General features: G+C 42.0%; 1 protein-coding gene across 1 annotated transcript in view; it reads right to left on the minus strand.

The window, feature by feature from the left end:
* The window catches only part of RFTN1 (raftlin, lipid raft linker 1), a 193,654-nt gene that overhangs the window by 99,757 nt on the left and 75,277 nt on the right, over positions 1-18,620 (minus strand). Inside the window, 1 exon segment of the mRNA XM_047737591.1 lies at positions 15,837-16,023. Within this exon segment, the coding sequence (XP_047593547.1) occupies positions 15,837-16,023 (187 nt within the window).

Here is an 18,620-nt window from a genome sequence, read left to right on the forward strand (position 1 = left end):
ACCCCAAGGAATGGGATCTGGGGCAGGGTCCTGCTTTCTCTGGGATCCTGTAAGGTTCCTAACTTACCCTGAAAGATGCCAAAGGGACTAATATTAGTATTAATGCACAAATAATATTTTATCACAAACCTAACACCGAATAAAAAGCAGGTTTGCCTGATATTACTTCAGAAGTCACATTATCTGCGAACAAAACTAACAGTAAGTAATTGCACCCCAGAAGAATGCTCTCTAGGACTCTCTCACAGGCCCTGTCCAGTTGAGTGACAGGAAGTCCCTTCTCTGCTTACATTCAATGTACATGTTCCAAATTAAAATTCATTCATTGTTTCCTCCTTTTCTTGATCTACCTACCTACACCCTTGAACTAAATCATATGATGGAGATGTTCTCTATCTGTACTGTCCAATACAGTAGCCACTAGCCACATGTTGCTACCAAGCACCTAAAATGTGGCTAGTGCCCATGAGGAACTGAATTTTTAATTTTAACTTAAATGAATTTACATTTACATTGCTACACGTGGCTAATAGGAAAGGACAGCTTAACACTCTTCTCACACTTTAATGTGAAAACAGATCACTGGGGATCTGGTTAAAATTAAGATTCCAATTCAGCCGAGCTGGGTGGGGCCTGGGAATCTGCATTTCCAAGGAGCTCCCAGGTGACGCCAGTGCTGCTGGTGCACAGACTACACTTTGAGTAGCAAAACTCTAACTGCTTCAGGAACCATCCAAGTGACCCAGAAGTTTCATGAATCAGTCGTCTCCAAATTTTTTGATAGCCTACTAGGTCCGTAAAAACTCCTGACTACCACTGTATCAATATCTTACATTTTTGTCATATAAAATACATACAAAACAAATTTTAAAAAGATGAGAAGCAACTGAAATAAGCAATATTTTAAAATTATAATTACAGTAAGTTCATATTATGAATCGTTAATATTTCAAGACTTAATAGACACTTGAAATGAGATTCATTGTTAACAACAGTGGAAGTTAACCCACATTTCAAAATGGCTTCTTGATGCATCCAAATATCTTTGGCTATCCTCTCTCAGATCTGAATAGGTAGGCATTGCATTTTTTGTTTTGTTTTGTTGTTTTGTTTTTTTTAATCTCACTAGGAAAGCTCCGACAAACAGTGAGAGAGGAGTCAGTGTGGTCATTTTTCTGTGTGTGAGTCTAAGTGTGTGTGTGAGGAAGAGACAGACAGGGAAAGAGAGAGGGAAGAAAGAGACAAAGACAGAAGGATTTTATGTTCCCATTACTGGTATTTTCCTCAATCCTCAACCACCTTACAGGAATTTTTTAAGTCACGTGTATATTTCATGAGGGTTAAGCTACTAGAAATAATCCACAAATCCACTTCACTGAGTTTTCAAATGAAAGCCTTCCTCTGAACCCAGTCTCTCAGGAGCCCTCCTGTTTCATATAGACAGGTGACCCCTGACCTCTGCACCCAGCCAGGGCATCACCTTCAACCTGAATGCTCAATATTAGTAATGCATAATTTCTCTCATAATTTGTCAACATAAATAAATATACACAGAAGCTCAGTACTATTTCAACATGGGTATGTACCTCACTTTGGTAATACTGGCTTAGATAAATGCATAGAAGTTTCAGAATGATCACAAATCTCTAAAATAAAACTTTACTTCCAACAATAATAGCAAACTCTATGTTCTTGAAAACACATGGTGGAAACTCTCTTCAAACGATTATGTAAATGTAATTACAATTTCAACAGAATTTACTGGGAATTGGAGAAAATAACTTTGGAGTCTATATGGAAAAAGCAACCCGCAAAAGTTGTTAAGATCCTGAAAACAAAGAACAGTGTCTTAATAGATATTAATGTATGCAACAAATTTATTATAGTCAAAATAGCGTGGGAAAGCACAAAAATCAATAAAGTGATCACAGGAATAATAAAGAATTGGGCACAAACTAGGGCATATACAGAAATCCAAATGATGATACAGGTGCCATTTCATTCCATGGTAAAAATCAGGAGAATGCAATAAACGCTGTTGATAAAGACAGCTATTTGGAAGAAAATAAAGATGGATCCCTACTGCACACCCTAACACTAGCCCAGTCAACTGGGAGGAGTTTTGCCTGTCAGGGGACATTGGTAATATCTAGAGACATTCTAACTCTCATTAACTGTAGGGTTAGCGGCAGCAGTGGTGCTGTTTGCTACTGGCAACTGGTGGGTAGCGCACCGGAGGTCTGCCTGATATCCCACAGTGCACAGGACAGTTTCAGCCCAAACTGGCAAAAGTTGAGACACTATATAGGCAGAGAACTCCTACCCTACTCTTACCCCTAACCTTAATGGTTAAAAAATGAGAAAGGAACAGTGTTAGTAGTAGACAGATTCTGATGTAAATCCTGGCTTCTCCGATTAGCAAAAGCATGACTCTGGGTAAGTGACCGTTCTGGGTCTTGTCTTTTTCGTCTTGCTTTCAGGAGTAAAGATAATGTACATCATGAAGCAACAAGTGGGAATGCTGGCCAGACACAGCCACAAATAGATGGGAGCTGTTACGGCTGGTTCCATAAATAATGAATCCTATTATGAAATGCCTATAAAAATATAAATACTCTTCACAAGAAAAGTGGGCTTTTTGTTCCTATTAAGATCCAGGTTGCTTCCCAGAGCCATTTGGGGGACTTTATAGAAGTCTGAAAATAAAAACTTCAACAAGTTGGGTATGTTATAAACCCCCCCAGAGCAGGGACTGTGCTCATTTCATTCTAACAAAAGCTACTACCTTAGAAGACACAAGACACCTAATAAATACATTTTAGGTTTTTTTGCGGGGGTGTTGTTTTAGGTAACAGAGAAAAAATAATGCACTAAGCACCTCAGAACCATTGGAATAGAACTTTTTAGTGCAGAAACTGACAAGACCCAGCCGGGCTCCCAAAAGGAGCCAACTGGGGTGTTCCAAATGCTTTGCAGTGTCAAAGTGCCCTGAAACAAGTCTGGGGATGACCACACCTCTGGTTCCAGAACCTAGCAGTGGGGACTGAAGACCCTGCAAAGCCCAGAGGATCTGGGAATTCTCTGAAGGCCCTTCTGTAATTCCAGGGCTCCTAAGCTGACAGATGGTATATTTCTGTGCCATGAGCCTCAAGATAGAACTTAAGCCCCATACCCACCACACAGTCCCACTCACCCACCCTACACTTCAATACTAAAGGAGTCATTAATAATTATCTTCTTTTTAAAAAAAAGATTTCATTTATTTATTTGAGAGACAGAGCGTGAGCAGGGGGAGGAACAACGGAGAAGCAGATTCCCCAATGAGTAAGGACTGGGGCTGGATCCCAGGACTCTGGGGGATCATGACCTGAGCCAAAGGCAGACGCTTAACCAACTGAGCCACTCAGGTGCTTCATTAGTAAGTTCTTCAGGCTAGATTTCCTGCGGTATGAAATGGGAGGTGGGGGATAAGGCAAGAAAATGGTACCTTGCAACTACAAAACAGAATTAAGTCTGAAACCTCCACTGAACACATGATAATATTTTCAACAAATATTAACCACAAAAACCACCATCATGAGGACACATGAGAATAAATTACAAGACTTAACACATAGGAGTGAAGCAAAAGTGCTCTCAGATCCTCAGAAACAGGTGTTGTATAAATACAAGTTACTAATTTGGTTTTTAAAGCCTTTGGAGCCATTTTTCAGTTCCAACTCGTGGTTGATGAATGGGAGGCAAATGAAATGATGTACTCCACTAAATCGTATTTATGGCATTTACCTCTTTGCAAAATGGTTCCATCTTTCAGCCACTTAAAAATTATAGAAGACAGTTAGATAGACATAAAGATAATCATTATATCAAATTCCTAAGAACACTGAAATCACTGATAATGTATTTATATGGATCTGAAAGTTATTTGTCCCCTGCTGCTGCATTCATAGCGAAACCTGTAAGATTAAGTTCATACTAGTCTTTTCCAGGACCCAACACTGGTAATGCCCATGCCTTTCTCAGCTTGAAAAACACACACAATCTAATTTAAGTCTGATTGACAAAGAAGAGAGAAAACAAAAAAGACTGCCAGGAATATTTAAAGTAAGGCAATCTGAGTTCCTAAATTTAATATGCAATGGGCATAAAAATACAAAAATCTAACACTTCAGTAAAAGTATTTGCAACTAAATTACCTACACTGTGTGCACAAGGCCCTCAAAACAGTGGCAGGAATCCCTACAGCCCACCTGTAATGCCACAGAATAAATCCTCCATTGTTACTGAAAGATTGCGTGGACTGTGGGAGGAAGGGGCCCTTATTTATTTTATTTTAAACAAATACAGACATTTCATGGTCCTGTGGTATTTGCATAAGATCAACAGGAAATTTCAAAAAAATGTCTTGCCTTGTGCTTCTGCGTTTTGATACCTGCTCGCTATTCTCTGCCGTTCTAAGCTATTGGGGAAAGACTGGAAATCACTAGTATGCTAATTCTCTCTCTCTCAGAGGAGACAAAAATAAATAAATAAAAATAAAACATGGGGAAAGACATAGGCATCAAGGACAGCTATAAAACGGGGTGGGGGGCGGTGGGGGGTGAGCTTTCAGGGAATTATGCATGTCTGTCTCTCTGGCTCTCTCCACTGGGACAAAGGCCAACACTTTGGAGGAGGAGAATAAGAGTAACTAGGCAAGCCATTACGGGTGTGGAGTGAAAAAAATTCTCTTCCCCCAAGAGAATGTGGCTTTACACCAGCATATTAGATTGGAAAGTGCAAACACAATAATTAACAGTGAATCCTGATACTTCAACACACCAGAAAAGGGTGTCACTCCAGTGTGAGATGGGAAATAGGAGGAATAAATTAAGGTAGTCCTCGGTGATGCTGGACAGCTCCTTGGGGGGTACAGTGGCAGCCCAGGAGAGCTAATCAAGTCCTCCAAACACCTCGGGAAGCTTGAGAAAACTGATGAAGGCTGATACCACACCAACAATAAGGGGCAGCTGCGAGCCCAGAGTGGGGGCCCTGTTTATAACTGAATCTAAAATAACGACCCCCATGCGAAACAGACACCTTCGTATTCCCTGCTCTCATTTAAGAAAAGAACTTCAAATTCACCTTCCTCAATTTCCGCTGTCTGGGAATAAACCAGCTGCTGTGGTTTCTCTCCACCACTGTAACACATGTCAATCACTGCTACACCCAGTGTTACTTTTCTTCCCCACGTGTGATTCCAACAATCAGCACGCTCCAGGGCTGAACCCCAGCCTCGTGTGCGAGCATTTTCTAGGGCACACCCCCGTAGGCGACCACCCCCTGTGTATTTCGTTTAATTATGAAACCTCTTTCTAGAAACCCTGTAATTCTCCCAAGAGCCAAAGTAATTGGTAGAAATTAGACATGAAGAGACACAAGGCCACTTAAAGAGGACACTTTCGATTATAATTTTTAAGAGAACTTTCTTTTCAGTTCCAGTATAATTTTGTACTTTCCCAATTCTGCCCTTTTCAAATGCCAAAGAAAATGCTCATGTTATCTTGTGGACTGTAAAGAAAAAAAAGGCAAAAAAAAAAAAAAAAAGGCAATGTAATGCATTTGTACTCCACTTAAGTCCATAAAGATTTCCTTTCCTTTGAAGGCCATCCTTTGGATGTTTTTTAAAAGGAAAAAAAAAAAAAAGAGTAAAAAATAACGTATTATTTGTAGCAAATTACTTTTATTTGGACAATGAAAGGATCCTGTGTGTGTGTGTGTGTGTGTGTGTGTGTGTGTGTTCCATTCCCTGGGGTCCATATGGTGTGGCTGCGTTATCAAGATACACTTTTGGTACTGGTAAATATGTAAACCAAAGACAGATCCATTTTGCAGTGAATTTATGACCTTTTTAGGGAGTGATGGTAGCAAAATTCCAGGGTATAGTTTTATTCCACTCAATTCAGGAAAATTCTATTGAGTAACACCTACTCACCACCTGGCACTCTAAGTAAGTAATGGGAATCCAAAGTTGGAAGAATATTTAGCAAGGAGGAGAAAGGGTGGGAAGACATATATAAATAATTACAAGATAGTCTGAGAAGTCTAATGATTGCTGTGGGTGAAAGGAGAAGAGACAGCTCAAAGGCAGAATGATTAACTCCACCAAAATAAGCATCATACAGAAATCTTAAAGATTGCAAGATGGCAGCCAGTGGGGTGGGTTAGGGCTGCACAATGTTATAGGCCTGCCCTGGAGATACTGAAGATTTGGTTTCAGACCACTGCAATAAAGTAAATAGTACAATAAAGCTAGTGCAATGAATTCTTTGGTTTCCCATTGTAGAGCAAAGTTTTGCTTACACTAAACTATAGTACATTAAGTGCTCAATGTCATTATGTCTAAAAACACAAAGTACATACCTTAATTAAAAGTACTTATTGCTAGAAAATGCTAACCATCCTCTGAGCTTTTAGTTAGTCCTAATCTTTTTGCTGGTGGAGGGTCTTGCCTCAATGCTAATGGCAGCTGACTGATCAGGGTGGCGGTTACTGAAGGCTGGGTGGCTGGGGCAGTTTCTTAAAATAGGACAACAATGAAATCTGCCATATCCATTGACTTGTCCTTTCACAAATGGTTTCTCTGCAGCATGTGATGCTGTTTGATAGCATTTCACCCACAGAAGAACTTCTTTCAAATTGGAGTCCATCCTCTCAAACACTTTATCAACTGCCGCTTTCTCAACTAAGTTTATGTGATATTCTCAATCTTTTGTTGTCATTTGAACAGTCTCCCCAGTATCTTCACCACTGGTAATTTCCATTTCAAGAGATCAGCTTCCTTTGCTCATCCATACTCATGTGTTAGTCTTATTGTGAGATTGCAGTAGTCTACTCCCATCTTCAGCCTCTGCTTCTAATTCTGATTCTCTTGAATTTCCACCACATCTGCAGTGACCTCCCTCACTGAAACCTTGAACCTCTCAAAGTCATCCATGAGGGCTGAAATCAACTTCTAAACTCCTGCTGATGTTGATATTTTGACCTGTTTCCTTGAATTACAAATGTTCTTAATGGCATCTAAAATGGTGAATCCTTTCCAGAATGTTTTCAATTGGCTTTGCCCAGATCCATCAGGGGAACCGCTGTCTCTGGCAGTGAGAGCCTTAGGAAATGTGTTTCTTAAATATAAAGTCGAAACTACTCTTTGATCCATGGGCTACACAATGGATGTTGTGTTAGCAGGAACAAAAACAACATTAATCTCATTGTACACCAGAACTCGTGGATGACCAGGTGCTTTGTCAATGAGCAGTAATATCTGGAAAGGAATCCTCTTTTCCAGAGCAGTAGGTCTCAACATTTGGTAAACCATGTTATAGATGTGCTGTCCTCCAGGCTTTGTTGCCCCATGTATAAAGCAGGCAAAGTAGATATAGCGTGATTCTTAAGGGCCCTAGGATTTTCAGAATGGTCGATGAGCACTGACCTCAACTTAAAGTCATCGGCTATATTACCTCCTACCAAGAGAGTCAGTCTGTTCTTTGAAGCTTGGAAGCCAGGCAATGACTTCTCTCTAGTTGTGAAAGTCTTAGTTGGCACCTTCTTCCAATAGAAGGCTGTTTTGTCTACACTGAGTATCTGTTTAGTGTAGACACCTTTACCAGTTATCTTAGCTCAATCTTCTGGATCTCTTACTGCAGCTTCTACATCAGCACTGGCTTCTTCCCCTTGCACTTTGATATTATGGAGATGGCTGCTTCCCTTAAACCTCATGAACCCACTTCTGCTGGCTGCAAACTTGTCCTCAACAGCTTCCCCACCTCTCAACCTTCACAGAATTGAAAAGAGTCAGGGCCTTGCTCTGGACTAGGCTTCGGCTTAAGAGGACGTTATGGCCGGTTTGATCTTCTCTCCAAACCACTGAAACCTTCTCCATGTCAGCAATGAGTCTGTTTCACTTTATCATCCGTGTGTTCACCGGGGCAGCACTTCTAATTTCCTTCAAGAACTTTCCTCTGCGTTCACAACTTGGCTAACTGTGTGGTGCAGGAGGTGTGGTTTCCAGCTTATGTTGGCTTTCAACATGGTTTCCCCACTAAGTTTAATCACTTCTAGTTTTTGATTTAAAGTGAAAGACCTGCGATTCCTCCTTTCACATGAACACCTAGAAGCCACTGCAGGGTTATCAATGGGCCTGATTTCAGAACAGCTGTGTTTCCAGGAATATGGGGACCCAAAGAAAGGAAGAGAGATGGGGGAATGGTTGGTTGGTGGAGTAGCCAGAACACACTTTTATCTATTAAATTCACTGCTTCATATGAGTGTGTTCTGTGGGGCCCCATGTAACGATTACAATAGTAAAATCAAAGATCACTGACCACAGTGTATAATAACAAATATAATAATAATGAAAACATTTGAAATATTGCAATATCAAAATGTGGCACAGAGATACGAGGTGAGCGGCTTTTGGAAAAATGACATTGATAGACTTGCTTGACACAGGATTGCCACAAACCTTCATTTTGTAAAACACACAGGATCTGAAAAGGGCAACAAAGCCGTCTGTATTTTGAAAAAAGTGAGGCCCCATTTAAAGAGAGAGAAGTTTTCATATAAAAATCCAGATTTCTGGCTGTTCTTGAACAAAGGTACAAGATCTGGTGACACCTGGCAACAACAGGGCAGGGTGAGGTACCAGTTCTCTGACACCCACGAGCTCCCACCCAAGGTCCTGGGCCCTGGAGACATCCGAGAGTGCAAGCCCTATCTTAAAAAAAAAAAAAAAAAAAAAAAAAAAAAAAGGCAGTCTTCAGGATTTCAGATTCCCAGCCCCAAAAAGGGAATAAGGGGGAAAGGCTGGGCATTTTCTGATATTTGCTTTCCTGGAAATAAAACAGCCCAAAGCCAAAAGTATCGTCTCTCACTGCATCACTTGACACTGGGCGGCCAAAGCTGACTCATCCTGCAATCTGTGCTGCTCGTAAGTACTTGGGAGTACAGCCTGCTGATGGGTCTGAGAGGAAAAATTTCTCCAACTCCAAGCATATGGTCAATTTGGAACTGAGCAGCTCATTTAGCACAGCTTTCCACAAGCCACTGCGTCTCTTCTAAGAATTACTAGAGGCATCTGGTAGAGAGAACAAGGACCACAACAGGCTGGGCTCAGGCAGCAACACAGAAGCGGGCCTGTCCTCATGGGCTCACCATGGATTCCCACAGCCCCCCACAGCCTCACCGAGCTCAGGCTTCTCTCCTGGCTCCTGACTTCCCAGCAGACACCTGCCACTGGACCTCATCCCCCAGCGACTGCCCGCAAACACCATGCAACCAGACTGACGTCATTCACATTCCTTCTGTGGTGGCCGCTGCCTGTGCTCCACCCAGGTCCCCTCCAAACCCGTCCCGGTTCTGTGCGTTCCCCTAGGTTCTGCACGCTTCCCGGTCTTCCCTGGCTGTTTGGAATGCCTTGCCGGGATGCGTCCTAGACCGGGGAATTGTCTGAGGCAGCTCGTGGCAAATGGCTGCTGGGTGCTGGGAGAGGAAAGCTGGTTCCCAACCTCAAGGTGGGCTCACCGCTTCCTGCAGAATCAGGCCAAAACTGACACTGTACCCTTGATGGCTTCCTCCCTTCCCTGTCCGGAGACCCACTCCTAACTGAGGCTTCCGGGGAACACCTCCCTGATGATCTTGCAGGATCTGCTTCTGGGAAATCCCACCAAGACACAGCCCCACCCCATCCCCACCCTCCCTCCTCCAGTTAACCTACCCAGCCACTCGAAGTCAAACGTGTCTTCTGTTTCGACTCTTCCTTTTCCTTCACCCTGTCCCTTTGTGGCTAAATGTTCAATCCCCTGTCTCCCCGCATCAGAAGCATCTCCCATCCAACTCTGCCTTCCCTTCCCCCGCAGCCTACTACAGTTCCCCACTGGCTCCCTCCCTCACTGACTGTGTTTTCTCAGCCTCCACTGTCTTTCCCTTTTAGCTCCCCCTTTTTCGCTTTGAAAACTCGGCACTTCTAAGGGTTGTTCCTCCAAAACAAAACAAAAATTTTGCAATGGCTCCTCACTGACCTCAGGATAAAATTCAAACTTCCTAGCCCAGCTTGTCAGAGGCCTCCCAATCCACATGCCTCATGCCTCTTCTCCCTGCTTCCCTCTGACTTGTGCTCCGGTCAGGCCACACCATCCATGGTCTGCTTATCAGGGCTCTGGGCTCCCCTGGGCCAGTCCCCCTGCCTGGGAGACCCTCCTCATCTCTCGTTTCCCTGTTCAAATCCACCATCATTCTAGACCCAGAGCAGAAGGGGGTCATGGAGACTGCTTCTTTATCTAAAGCACCCCCATTAACAAATTCTGGGTGAGAGTTGAGAACCCAGACCTACAGATTTAGCTGCCGTTCACATCACTTGCATCATATATATTTGACAACTGCCCCCTCCCCCCAACCCAGGTAGATGAGTTTCTTGAGAGCTGAGATCTCTTTGGAGTCATCTTTGTGTAGTGAAGCTACACCACACATGCTTATCTTAGACAAATCTCACTGAATGAGAGGACTGTTCACCGCTTAAAATGGAGCCAGTTGTTCTAATCAACAGGCAGATGAGTCCCAGAATGGATGGGAGACAGGAGGCATGGAGATCCCGTTCCCTCCACCTCCGTTCTCACCAACGCCTCTCCCAGTGCAGCGCCTCACCCCCTCAGATGTGATTCTAAGGAACACTCATTCTAAACCGAACCAGCTTACTTCCCCGTGGGGTTCATTGCTGGAAACACCAAGCTGATCTCATCCTGAAGGAAAACATGCATCGGGCAGGTAGAGAAATGCTCCGGTATTACATTTCATGGGCAAGTAAAGAGATTTTCAAGGGCAGTTTTCATTACATGCATTTTCCACCATCCACAAGGGTTTCCGCGTCCCACCCCTTGCATTAGCAGTAGCTCATCTGTGCACCCCACCTCCTCACCTGAGGCCCAAGGGCACCTGATGCATGTCCACAGGGTTCACAGATGTTGTGGTCCCCTGTATCATATAAGGCGATATCCCAGGGGACCTGGACCCAAATGGCTTCACCCATTAGTGATAAAAAACACATCACAGACACCCTGAACCGGCTCTATGTATGAACAATGACAAAGCAGCAGCTGGAAAACGGAGCAGCCCAGTGTGTTTTTGTGGTCATGCCTACCACCATAAGATGGCCTAGAATTAAACCCACATGCATGAAAAAGCAGAAGTGACATGTTAATGAGTGACTTCTCTCAGCCATCAAGTTTTGAGATCTTTGGCAACTCATTCTAAGGAAAACTGCCCCCCAAAAATGAAGGATACTTGACTGTACTTGGACTTCCGAGTGAGTGGAACTACACTAACTATAGTGTCTGTTAAAAATCACTAAGCGCTCTAAAGAAAGCGTTTCGGGAAAGTAGTATAAACTCTCTTTCTACTTATTCATTAAATATCTCAAAATCAACTATTCATTCCTCTGTCAGTTTTCAAGTAAATTCAACACACCTAGGATCAAGAACAATTTGTACTGAGGAACGTGGGTGGCCTTTACCAGATTTTTCAAGAAAAAGGATCAGGTGATCTTTCATGGATTTAAGTAAAGTTCGCCAAAATAGTACAGGGCCCAAAGGAATGTTATTGTACTGAGCTTCTGGGGTGACTCATTAATAATCCAGTCCGACTGTCATTGATGCTCTCAAATGATCCAAACTCCATCAGGAGACATTGCATTAGAAGACCTAATAAACTCTTCCTGCCTCATGTACATTACTCCTATTTTTGTCCCCAAAGAAATCAGGACCAAGCTAAAAGCCCCTACCTCCAGAAACATTTCCTTTGCTTCTTTTCCACGAGGAGGTGACTTCTCCTTTTCCTATGGTATCAGGTACATGCCTTATGTTCTCAGTGAAATCACAGGTATCTAGAAGGCAAGCTCCATTGTCCAGTTGAACCTTGCACCCTCCACCTCCCCACCACATAGAGCACCTAGCAAAATACCTTACAAAGAGTAGAGTTCAGTAAGTGTTTGTAAAGGAATGAGTGACAGAGTGAATGTAAGCTTGCACGGTTCCATTCTTTTTCCTGGCCCTGCTACAGATCCCAAAGGCCAGTTATTTGCTAAAAACTTTATGTTCGCCTTTCAAACATATTAAGGTTCATATCCAGGTTTCAAGTTGTCATCCCATGGTAATTCTTGAGAATGAACTTGATTTGGACTGATAGTACTCTAAAAAGTTTACCGATAGCTCTTCTGGAATGGTTCAGTTAGAAAATATTAACCAGGCATTTACTGCCTCTTTGAGAGCTAAATCATTTCATTTAACAGCATCTACAGCTATCAGAACTTTGGCAGACTTTGTGAAAAATATCATTTTAACAGTCTTTATTAAAAATTAATCACATACTTCCCTTCGTTCGTTTCTATCACATAAACTCCCCATTGATACAAAAAAAACCCCTCTGTTGTTTTTGTTTATTTATTCTTAATAGTGTGGGTTCTTTTCCTCGGGATGCAAAAATATGGTTATTGGGTTTTCCAGGGGAGAAAATGCCTGTCCCTTAAAATGATACTGTATAATCACTCTGCTTCCCACTGCCACTCCTCCCACCTAATAATAATGGGAAATGGAAGCGAGGGAAAATCTCTTGGTCATTTTTGCCATGAGAATGCTAAACTACCATTCTCATTATCATGACAAATCAAAAAGCTTTAGCAATTTCCTATAAAAAAAAAACACAATAGGGTGGAGTGAGAGCATCTTCAAAGATTTGGCACAAAGTTATCCAAAGAATTTCTTTCTCTGAATCTACTTATTAAGAACCTGGAATGTTCCCTAAAGCCATCCAGCAGTAGGCAGACCCCAGGCACTGTAGACTAGAGTGAACTTAAACCCAAGGAGAATGCCATCTTCTCTTTTTTGAAAACCCTCCTGCACACTCATGTCTCATTCTTCTTAATGACTTAACCCATTTTCCCTTCCTGGAAAGTAAATTCATTAACTCAGGGATGGTCCTCAGAAGAAGTGGGGACAAAAATATATGGGTGTGTGTGTGTGTGTGTGTGTATGTGTGTGTGTGTATGTAAAACTTCAGCTCTGCTGCTATCTGGTTATGGACTATTCCCAAAAGTGATGGTTCTTAATCCTTAAGAGGAGCTTTCTCACCCACTTCATCTGATCATATCATTGAGACTTAGCTCAGGTCTTGCATATCATTTAGTACCAGAAAAATCTACTAATGTGCCCCTGACCCTACAGCACTCCCTCACAGCCCAGCGCAGCCTAGGAACCCTCTGCTCTTTCTCACTTTTTCCGGTGCTCAGAACTCTCCCTAGCAGGGAAGTGGCGATCTCCGAGTAGTGTTGGTGAGTGTCAGGCATGGAGCTGGACAAGAATTAGTCAGGTCCTCTCACCCTTGCTGCTCTAGGTGTGATTCATGGACCAGTAGCATTGCTATCATCTAGGAATGTGCTGGAAATGCAGAGTTCCAGGCCCAACCGCAGATGTGCTGAGTCAAACCGCCCTTGAAGAATGTCCCCAGGAGATGCTTAGGGGTACCTCAAAGTTTGAAAGGTGCCACTCCATAGCAAAAACAAAAAAAGTGCATCTTCACATTTACAGTCAAATTCATGTATGATGAGCTGACTTCATGCCAAATCCCATCCTCACATCACCTGCAGCAGAATTATACTGAGGGATACTCTTGGGACCTGACCAAAGTGGATCCTCCCCTCTAAACATCCAGTCCAACGGAATGATGAAAGAGGCAGAAACACCAATGCTCAGTGAATGCCTCGTGTGACCTGGAAGGTACACGGCAGGATGGTTTTATTTTGTTTCTTTTCTGAAATTCTGACTTGCTTGAGATTATTGAGCGGTAATATGGAGGAAATCAGAAATAATGAAATTATTACCTCATTTAAAAATCAAAGATCTCTTCCCCGCATTTTTCATAAGGGGGTTGTCCACAGAATCACAGAGGACAAGAACACAGCAAGTACTTCACATTGGGATTCAGATGGGAGTCTGCCTGGTCCCTGCCCAGGACCAATCAGAGCTCTGCTCGCTGTCATTTGTGTGACCTTGACAAATAAGTCAACATCTGGGCCTCAGCTTCCTTACCTTTAAAATGGAAATAAAGGGGTGCCTGGGTGGCTCAGTGGGTTAAAGCCTCTGCCTTCGGCTCAGGTCATGATCTCAGAGTCCTGGGATTGAGCCCCACATCAGGCTCTCTGCTCAGCAGGGAGCCTGCTTCCTCCTCTCTCTCTGCCTGCCTCTCTGCCTACTTGTAATCTCTGTCTGTCAAATAAATAAATAAAATCTTAAAAAAAAATAAAAATAAATAAAATGGAAATAAAAAAGAGTACCTCTTTCAAAGGCTGCTTATGAGAACGAAATGATACCTGTAAAGCCTGGCATATGGTGAGCACGCCACATGAGTGACCCCTGATAATCACGCAAACCCTGTGTCTTGGTGGAACCTGAAACCACTGTGGGTCCACAGTGATTTCCTCTGGTGACTGACTTGGATGTAACAAATCCACATAAAGAATGAATATTCAAAGGGTGCCTGGGTGGCTCAGTGGGTTAAAGCCTCTGCCTTCGGCTCAGGTCATGGTCCCAGGGTCCTGGGATGGAGTCCCGCTCTCTGCTTATCGGGGAGCCTGCTTCCTCTTCTCTCTCTCTCTGCCTATTTGTGATCTCTGTCAAATAAATAAATAAAATCTTTAAAAAAATGAATATTCAAAAAAAAAAAGAAGGCTTGAGAAAAGTTTCACTACAAAAGCCATGGTAATGTTGAACGTTAGCAAAGGTGTTGGCCATCTTTCTCTTCAAATTCCAACCCAGGCTGACTCTGACTGAGAGCCCAGAGCTTGATCAGCCATGAAGAAAGAAACGCTACTGGCCAGAGGGGCCCGTCTTAGTCACCAGCCCTCCGCCTCACAGCTGTCCCTGTGAGCTCACGGGCCAGATGTCTGTCTACCAGGCAAAGTAACTTTTAAAGAGAGAGAAAAAGAAGCAGTCATTCTGCACTCTCTCTTTTTAAACTACAGCACACACTGTCATTCCTCCCAGGAGGCTTGGCCGAAGGACAGATCTGATGGATTTCTTTTGCCAGACTTTATTTCAAAATAAAACACAAAAACATACCGTGCTTACTATCCCACTTTGCTGTTTTTTTTTTAAATCACTTAAAATTAATACTGCTCTTTTTGAGAAACAAATTTCCACTTCTCTTTTCCTAATTAGACCTGATAAAAATATAAGAATAAGCATTCAAGTGGACAAACCATATTGAAAATACCCTCAAAGCCTTGGAAATTAAAATGAAGACAATTCAAACACAGCACTTGAATAAAGTGGGTTTTGTTTCTCCTCCCAAGTGACTGACGGAACATACGGTAAGTTTAAAATATCCGAGTATTTCTGGAGTTTGGAGGAAGATAATAAGTTTGTAGCCTTCAAAAAAATAGTGTGTTTTGTAGCCATACATTTCAGATTAACAGTATGATACTTCACCAGCTGTATATTCTGGGAGCACACCTCCTCTGAAGAGGCATCTTTCTAATTGAGTGTAATCCAATAAATTAAAGGACGGTCAGGATATAATATGGAACTCTCTACTCACGCCAAGTGCGTGTGGGCAGTTCACAGGACACTGTGAAACTTCTGTCTGATTGTCTCTCACTTTGCCTTACCTGTCAGAGGGCAGAGGCCCTGGGGACACCAGGAAAATTCAAATATATTCTCTACTCCCCCCGCCACCCCTTCTCACTTCCCCTTCTCCATTCAACACACATTAGCCACCTCATAATGTGAAGCTAAGGTTCACCTCAGAGGACTTACCTGTCAGTTTTCTTGATCAGGATGGCCCTGAAGATGTGCTCAAGTGGTGTCTTCTCCCGCTCATGGGTTGGCTGCACGAAGGGATGCAGGGCCACTAGCGAGAAGCCCTGCTGGTACAGCTCCAGGAGCTGGGCGGGCAGGTCATGCAAGGAGGCCAGCCTCACCGCTGAAGACCTCGGGAGCTCAGCTGGGGGTGCAGAGAGGAGAGGCTTATTAGGGACGTAACAAAAGGGCTCGCCCTCCCCCAAGTCCCTCTCCCCTTGCCCTTGCAGACCTCCAGGTCACCTCTTATTAAGAATGGGTTTACTCCTGTCTTAACTACTGTCGTCAAAGAGAACTTAAAAAAACAGATTATTTTCCAACTCATCCAAAGGCGTTGCTAATTGGATATTTTAAATCTAGAGTCAATCTTCTCAGAGATCACATTGGAAAAGTCATTTCCACCCCCTTAAAATAAAAAAAGAAAAAGAGGAGGAGGAGGAGGAAAAATGACAACTGCATGCAAATATAAAATTCCCAGGTGGCAAAAAACAGCATTGACAATGTCAGAAGACAAATTGGAACATATTTTCTGTGACACTTAAGACAAAGAGATAACTTCCTTAATTTGCAAAGAAATCACTGAAAGAGAGAGAGAGAGAAGAAAGAAAGAGGAAGGGAAGGGAAGGAGAGGGCAAAGAAGGGAGGGAAGGGGAAGAGGAAGTGGAAGGGAAGGCGAAGCTGAAAGGAAGGGAAGGGAAAGGAAGGGAAGGGAATGGGAAGCAAGGAAGAGAGAGAAAGCCAAAATATACGAAAAGGCAATTGCCTAAAAAAACACAAAAAGCTAACCAATATCTGAAAAAACACTCAAATTAACTCCACATTAGAAGCACACAAAACATATTTCTCACCTACTGAATTATTTTAAGATTTGGATTTAAAATCTTTTTTGAGAAGGATGGACAAGAATCAAAAATCAAAAGGTGTAAGCAAATACCCAATTTAAAGTATACATCCCAGCCCTATCACCCTTTAGACTTTTTCCCTAGGGGAAATCAGTATTATCTGCTTTTTGTACACATGTTAACAACTGCTGAATTCATATACAAGTAAAAATGTCTACATATCTCCCTCCCTTTTTATAAAAATGGTAGCATAGCGGCTCCTGGGTGGCTCAGTTGGTTGGGTGATTGCCTTTGGCTCAGGTAATGATCCTGGAGTTCCAGGATAGAGTTCCGCATCAGACTCCCATCTCCATGGGGAGTCTGCTTCTCCCTTCGATCTTTTCCCCTCTCATGCTCTCTCTTACAAATAAATAAATAAAATCTTTTAAAAAACGGTAGCACAGTGTTACACATATGGCTTTTTGCTAATTTTTATCAATTGACAGTATACTTTTCTTAGAAACCGTTCAATAGCAGTGCGCAGAGCTTTTTCTCATTCTTCTGACAGACGCAGTCTTCCACCATATGATGGACCATAGTTTATTCAAACTCTTGCTTTTATAAGTAATGCTCGTGGAAAATATCACTCCTAGCTAATTTCACACGGGTGCACATGCAATACATCATACCTAGGAATTCCATACCTAGGAATTTGCTGGGCAAAACAAACAAACAAAAAACACACTGTAATTTTTTCAGATATGGTCCGATTTCTTCTACAGAATAGCAAGGATTTACCTCCCATCAGTGATGTGTACAGGTCTTCCTTTTACCATGTCCTGGCTAATCTCATAGTGAAAAAATGATCCCTGTGGGGGTGATTTATATTTCTCTTACTAGGTAACTTCTACTTTTTCTTACTGAACATTTCATGTTTAAATACCATCTGTGTCACCTTTTCTATTATCTGTTCATAATCTTTGCCTAGTTTTCTATTGGGTTAATGGTCCTTTCTTCTATTGGTTTGTAGAAATTCTTTATATATTAGGAAATTTAGTTCTTATTTGTCATACTAATTATAATATCTTCCCCCAATTTATTGTCTTTTGACTTTGCCTAAGGTGGGTTTTGTCATGAAGAATTTCTTTTTATATGAAGCTGAACTTCTCAATCTTGTTTTCAATGACTTCTGAGTATTGTGTCATAGCAGAGAGATCTAGGATTATAAAACAATTCTCCTATGATTACATATGTCACTTTTTGGATATGAGTCTTTGATCCAATTTGGAATCTATGCAATATGAATTCAACATTCCACCCCTTTCCTCATTACTTTGAGATGCCACCTTTATCATATTATATTCCTTAATATACTTAAGTTTATGATTGTGATCCACTAATCTGTATTAATAATTTTAATGTTATGTTTTAATATCTGGTCAGGCTATTTCCTGAAACTTCCTATCTTCCTGTTTAGTTTCTAAATCTTCCTGTCTATTCTTATTTTTTTTTTCCAAATGGTCTTTAAAGCGAGTTCATCAAAACCTCCTTCCAAAAAATAATTTTATTGATATGATTGAATCATGTCATATTATAGCTTAACTGAGGGAGAATAGCTATTTTCATCATCCCACAAGTTCCTGTCCAAATAGAAGGTATAATTTTTGTTTATTTCAGATTTCTTTGGAGTCCCTCAGGCACATATTAAAGTTTTCTTCCCATAGATATTGTACACTTATCAATTTTATTCCATTTGTTTTTACTATTGGAATAACATATTTTTTCTTTTTACTTCTATGACACCCATTGTGGGCAAGAATGTTGGGGAAATAGGCATGCTCTTCACGGCCAATGGGGTGAGCTTCTCTTGAAGGCAATATGGTGTTTGCCTTCATCCCTAAAGTACACACACCCATTGTCC

The sequence above is a fragment of the Lutra lutra genome, chromosome 1 (genome assembly GCF_902655055.1).
Source record: "Lutra lutra chromosome 1, mLutLut1.2, whole genome shotgun sequence".
NCBI classification, from domain to species: domain Eukaryota; kingdom Metazoa; phylum Chordata; class Mammalia; order Carnivora; family Mustelidae; genus Lutra; species Lutra lutra.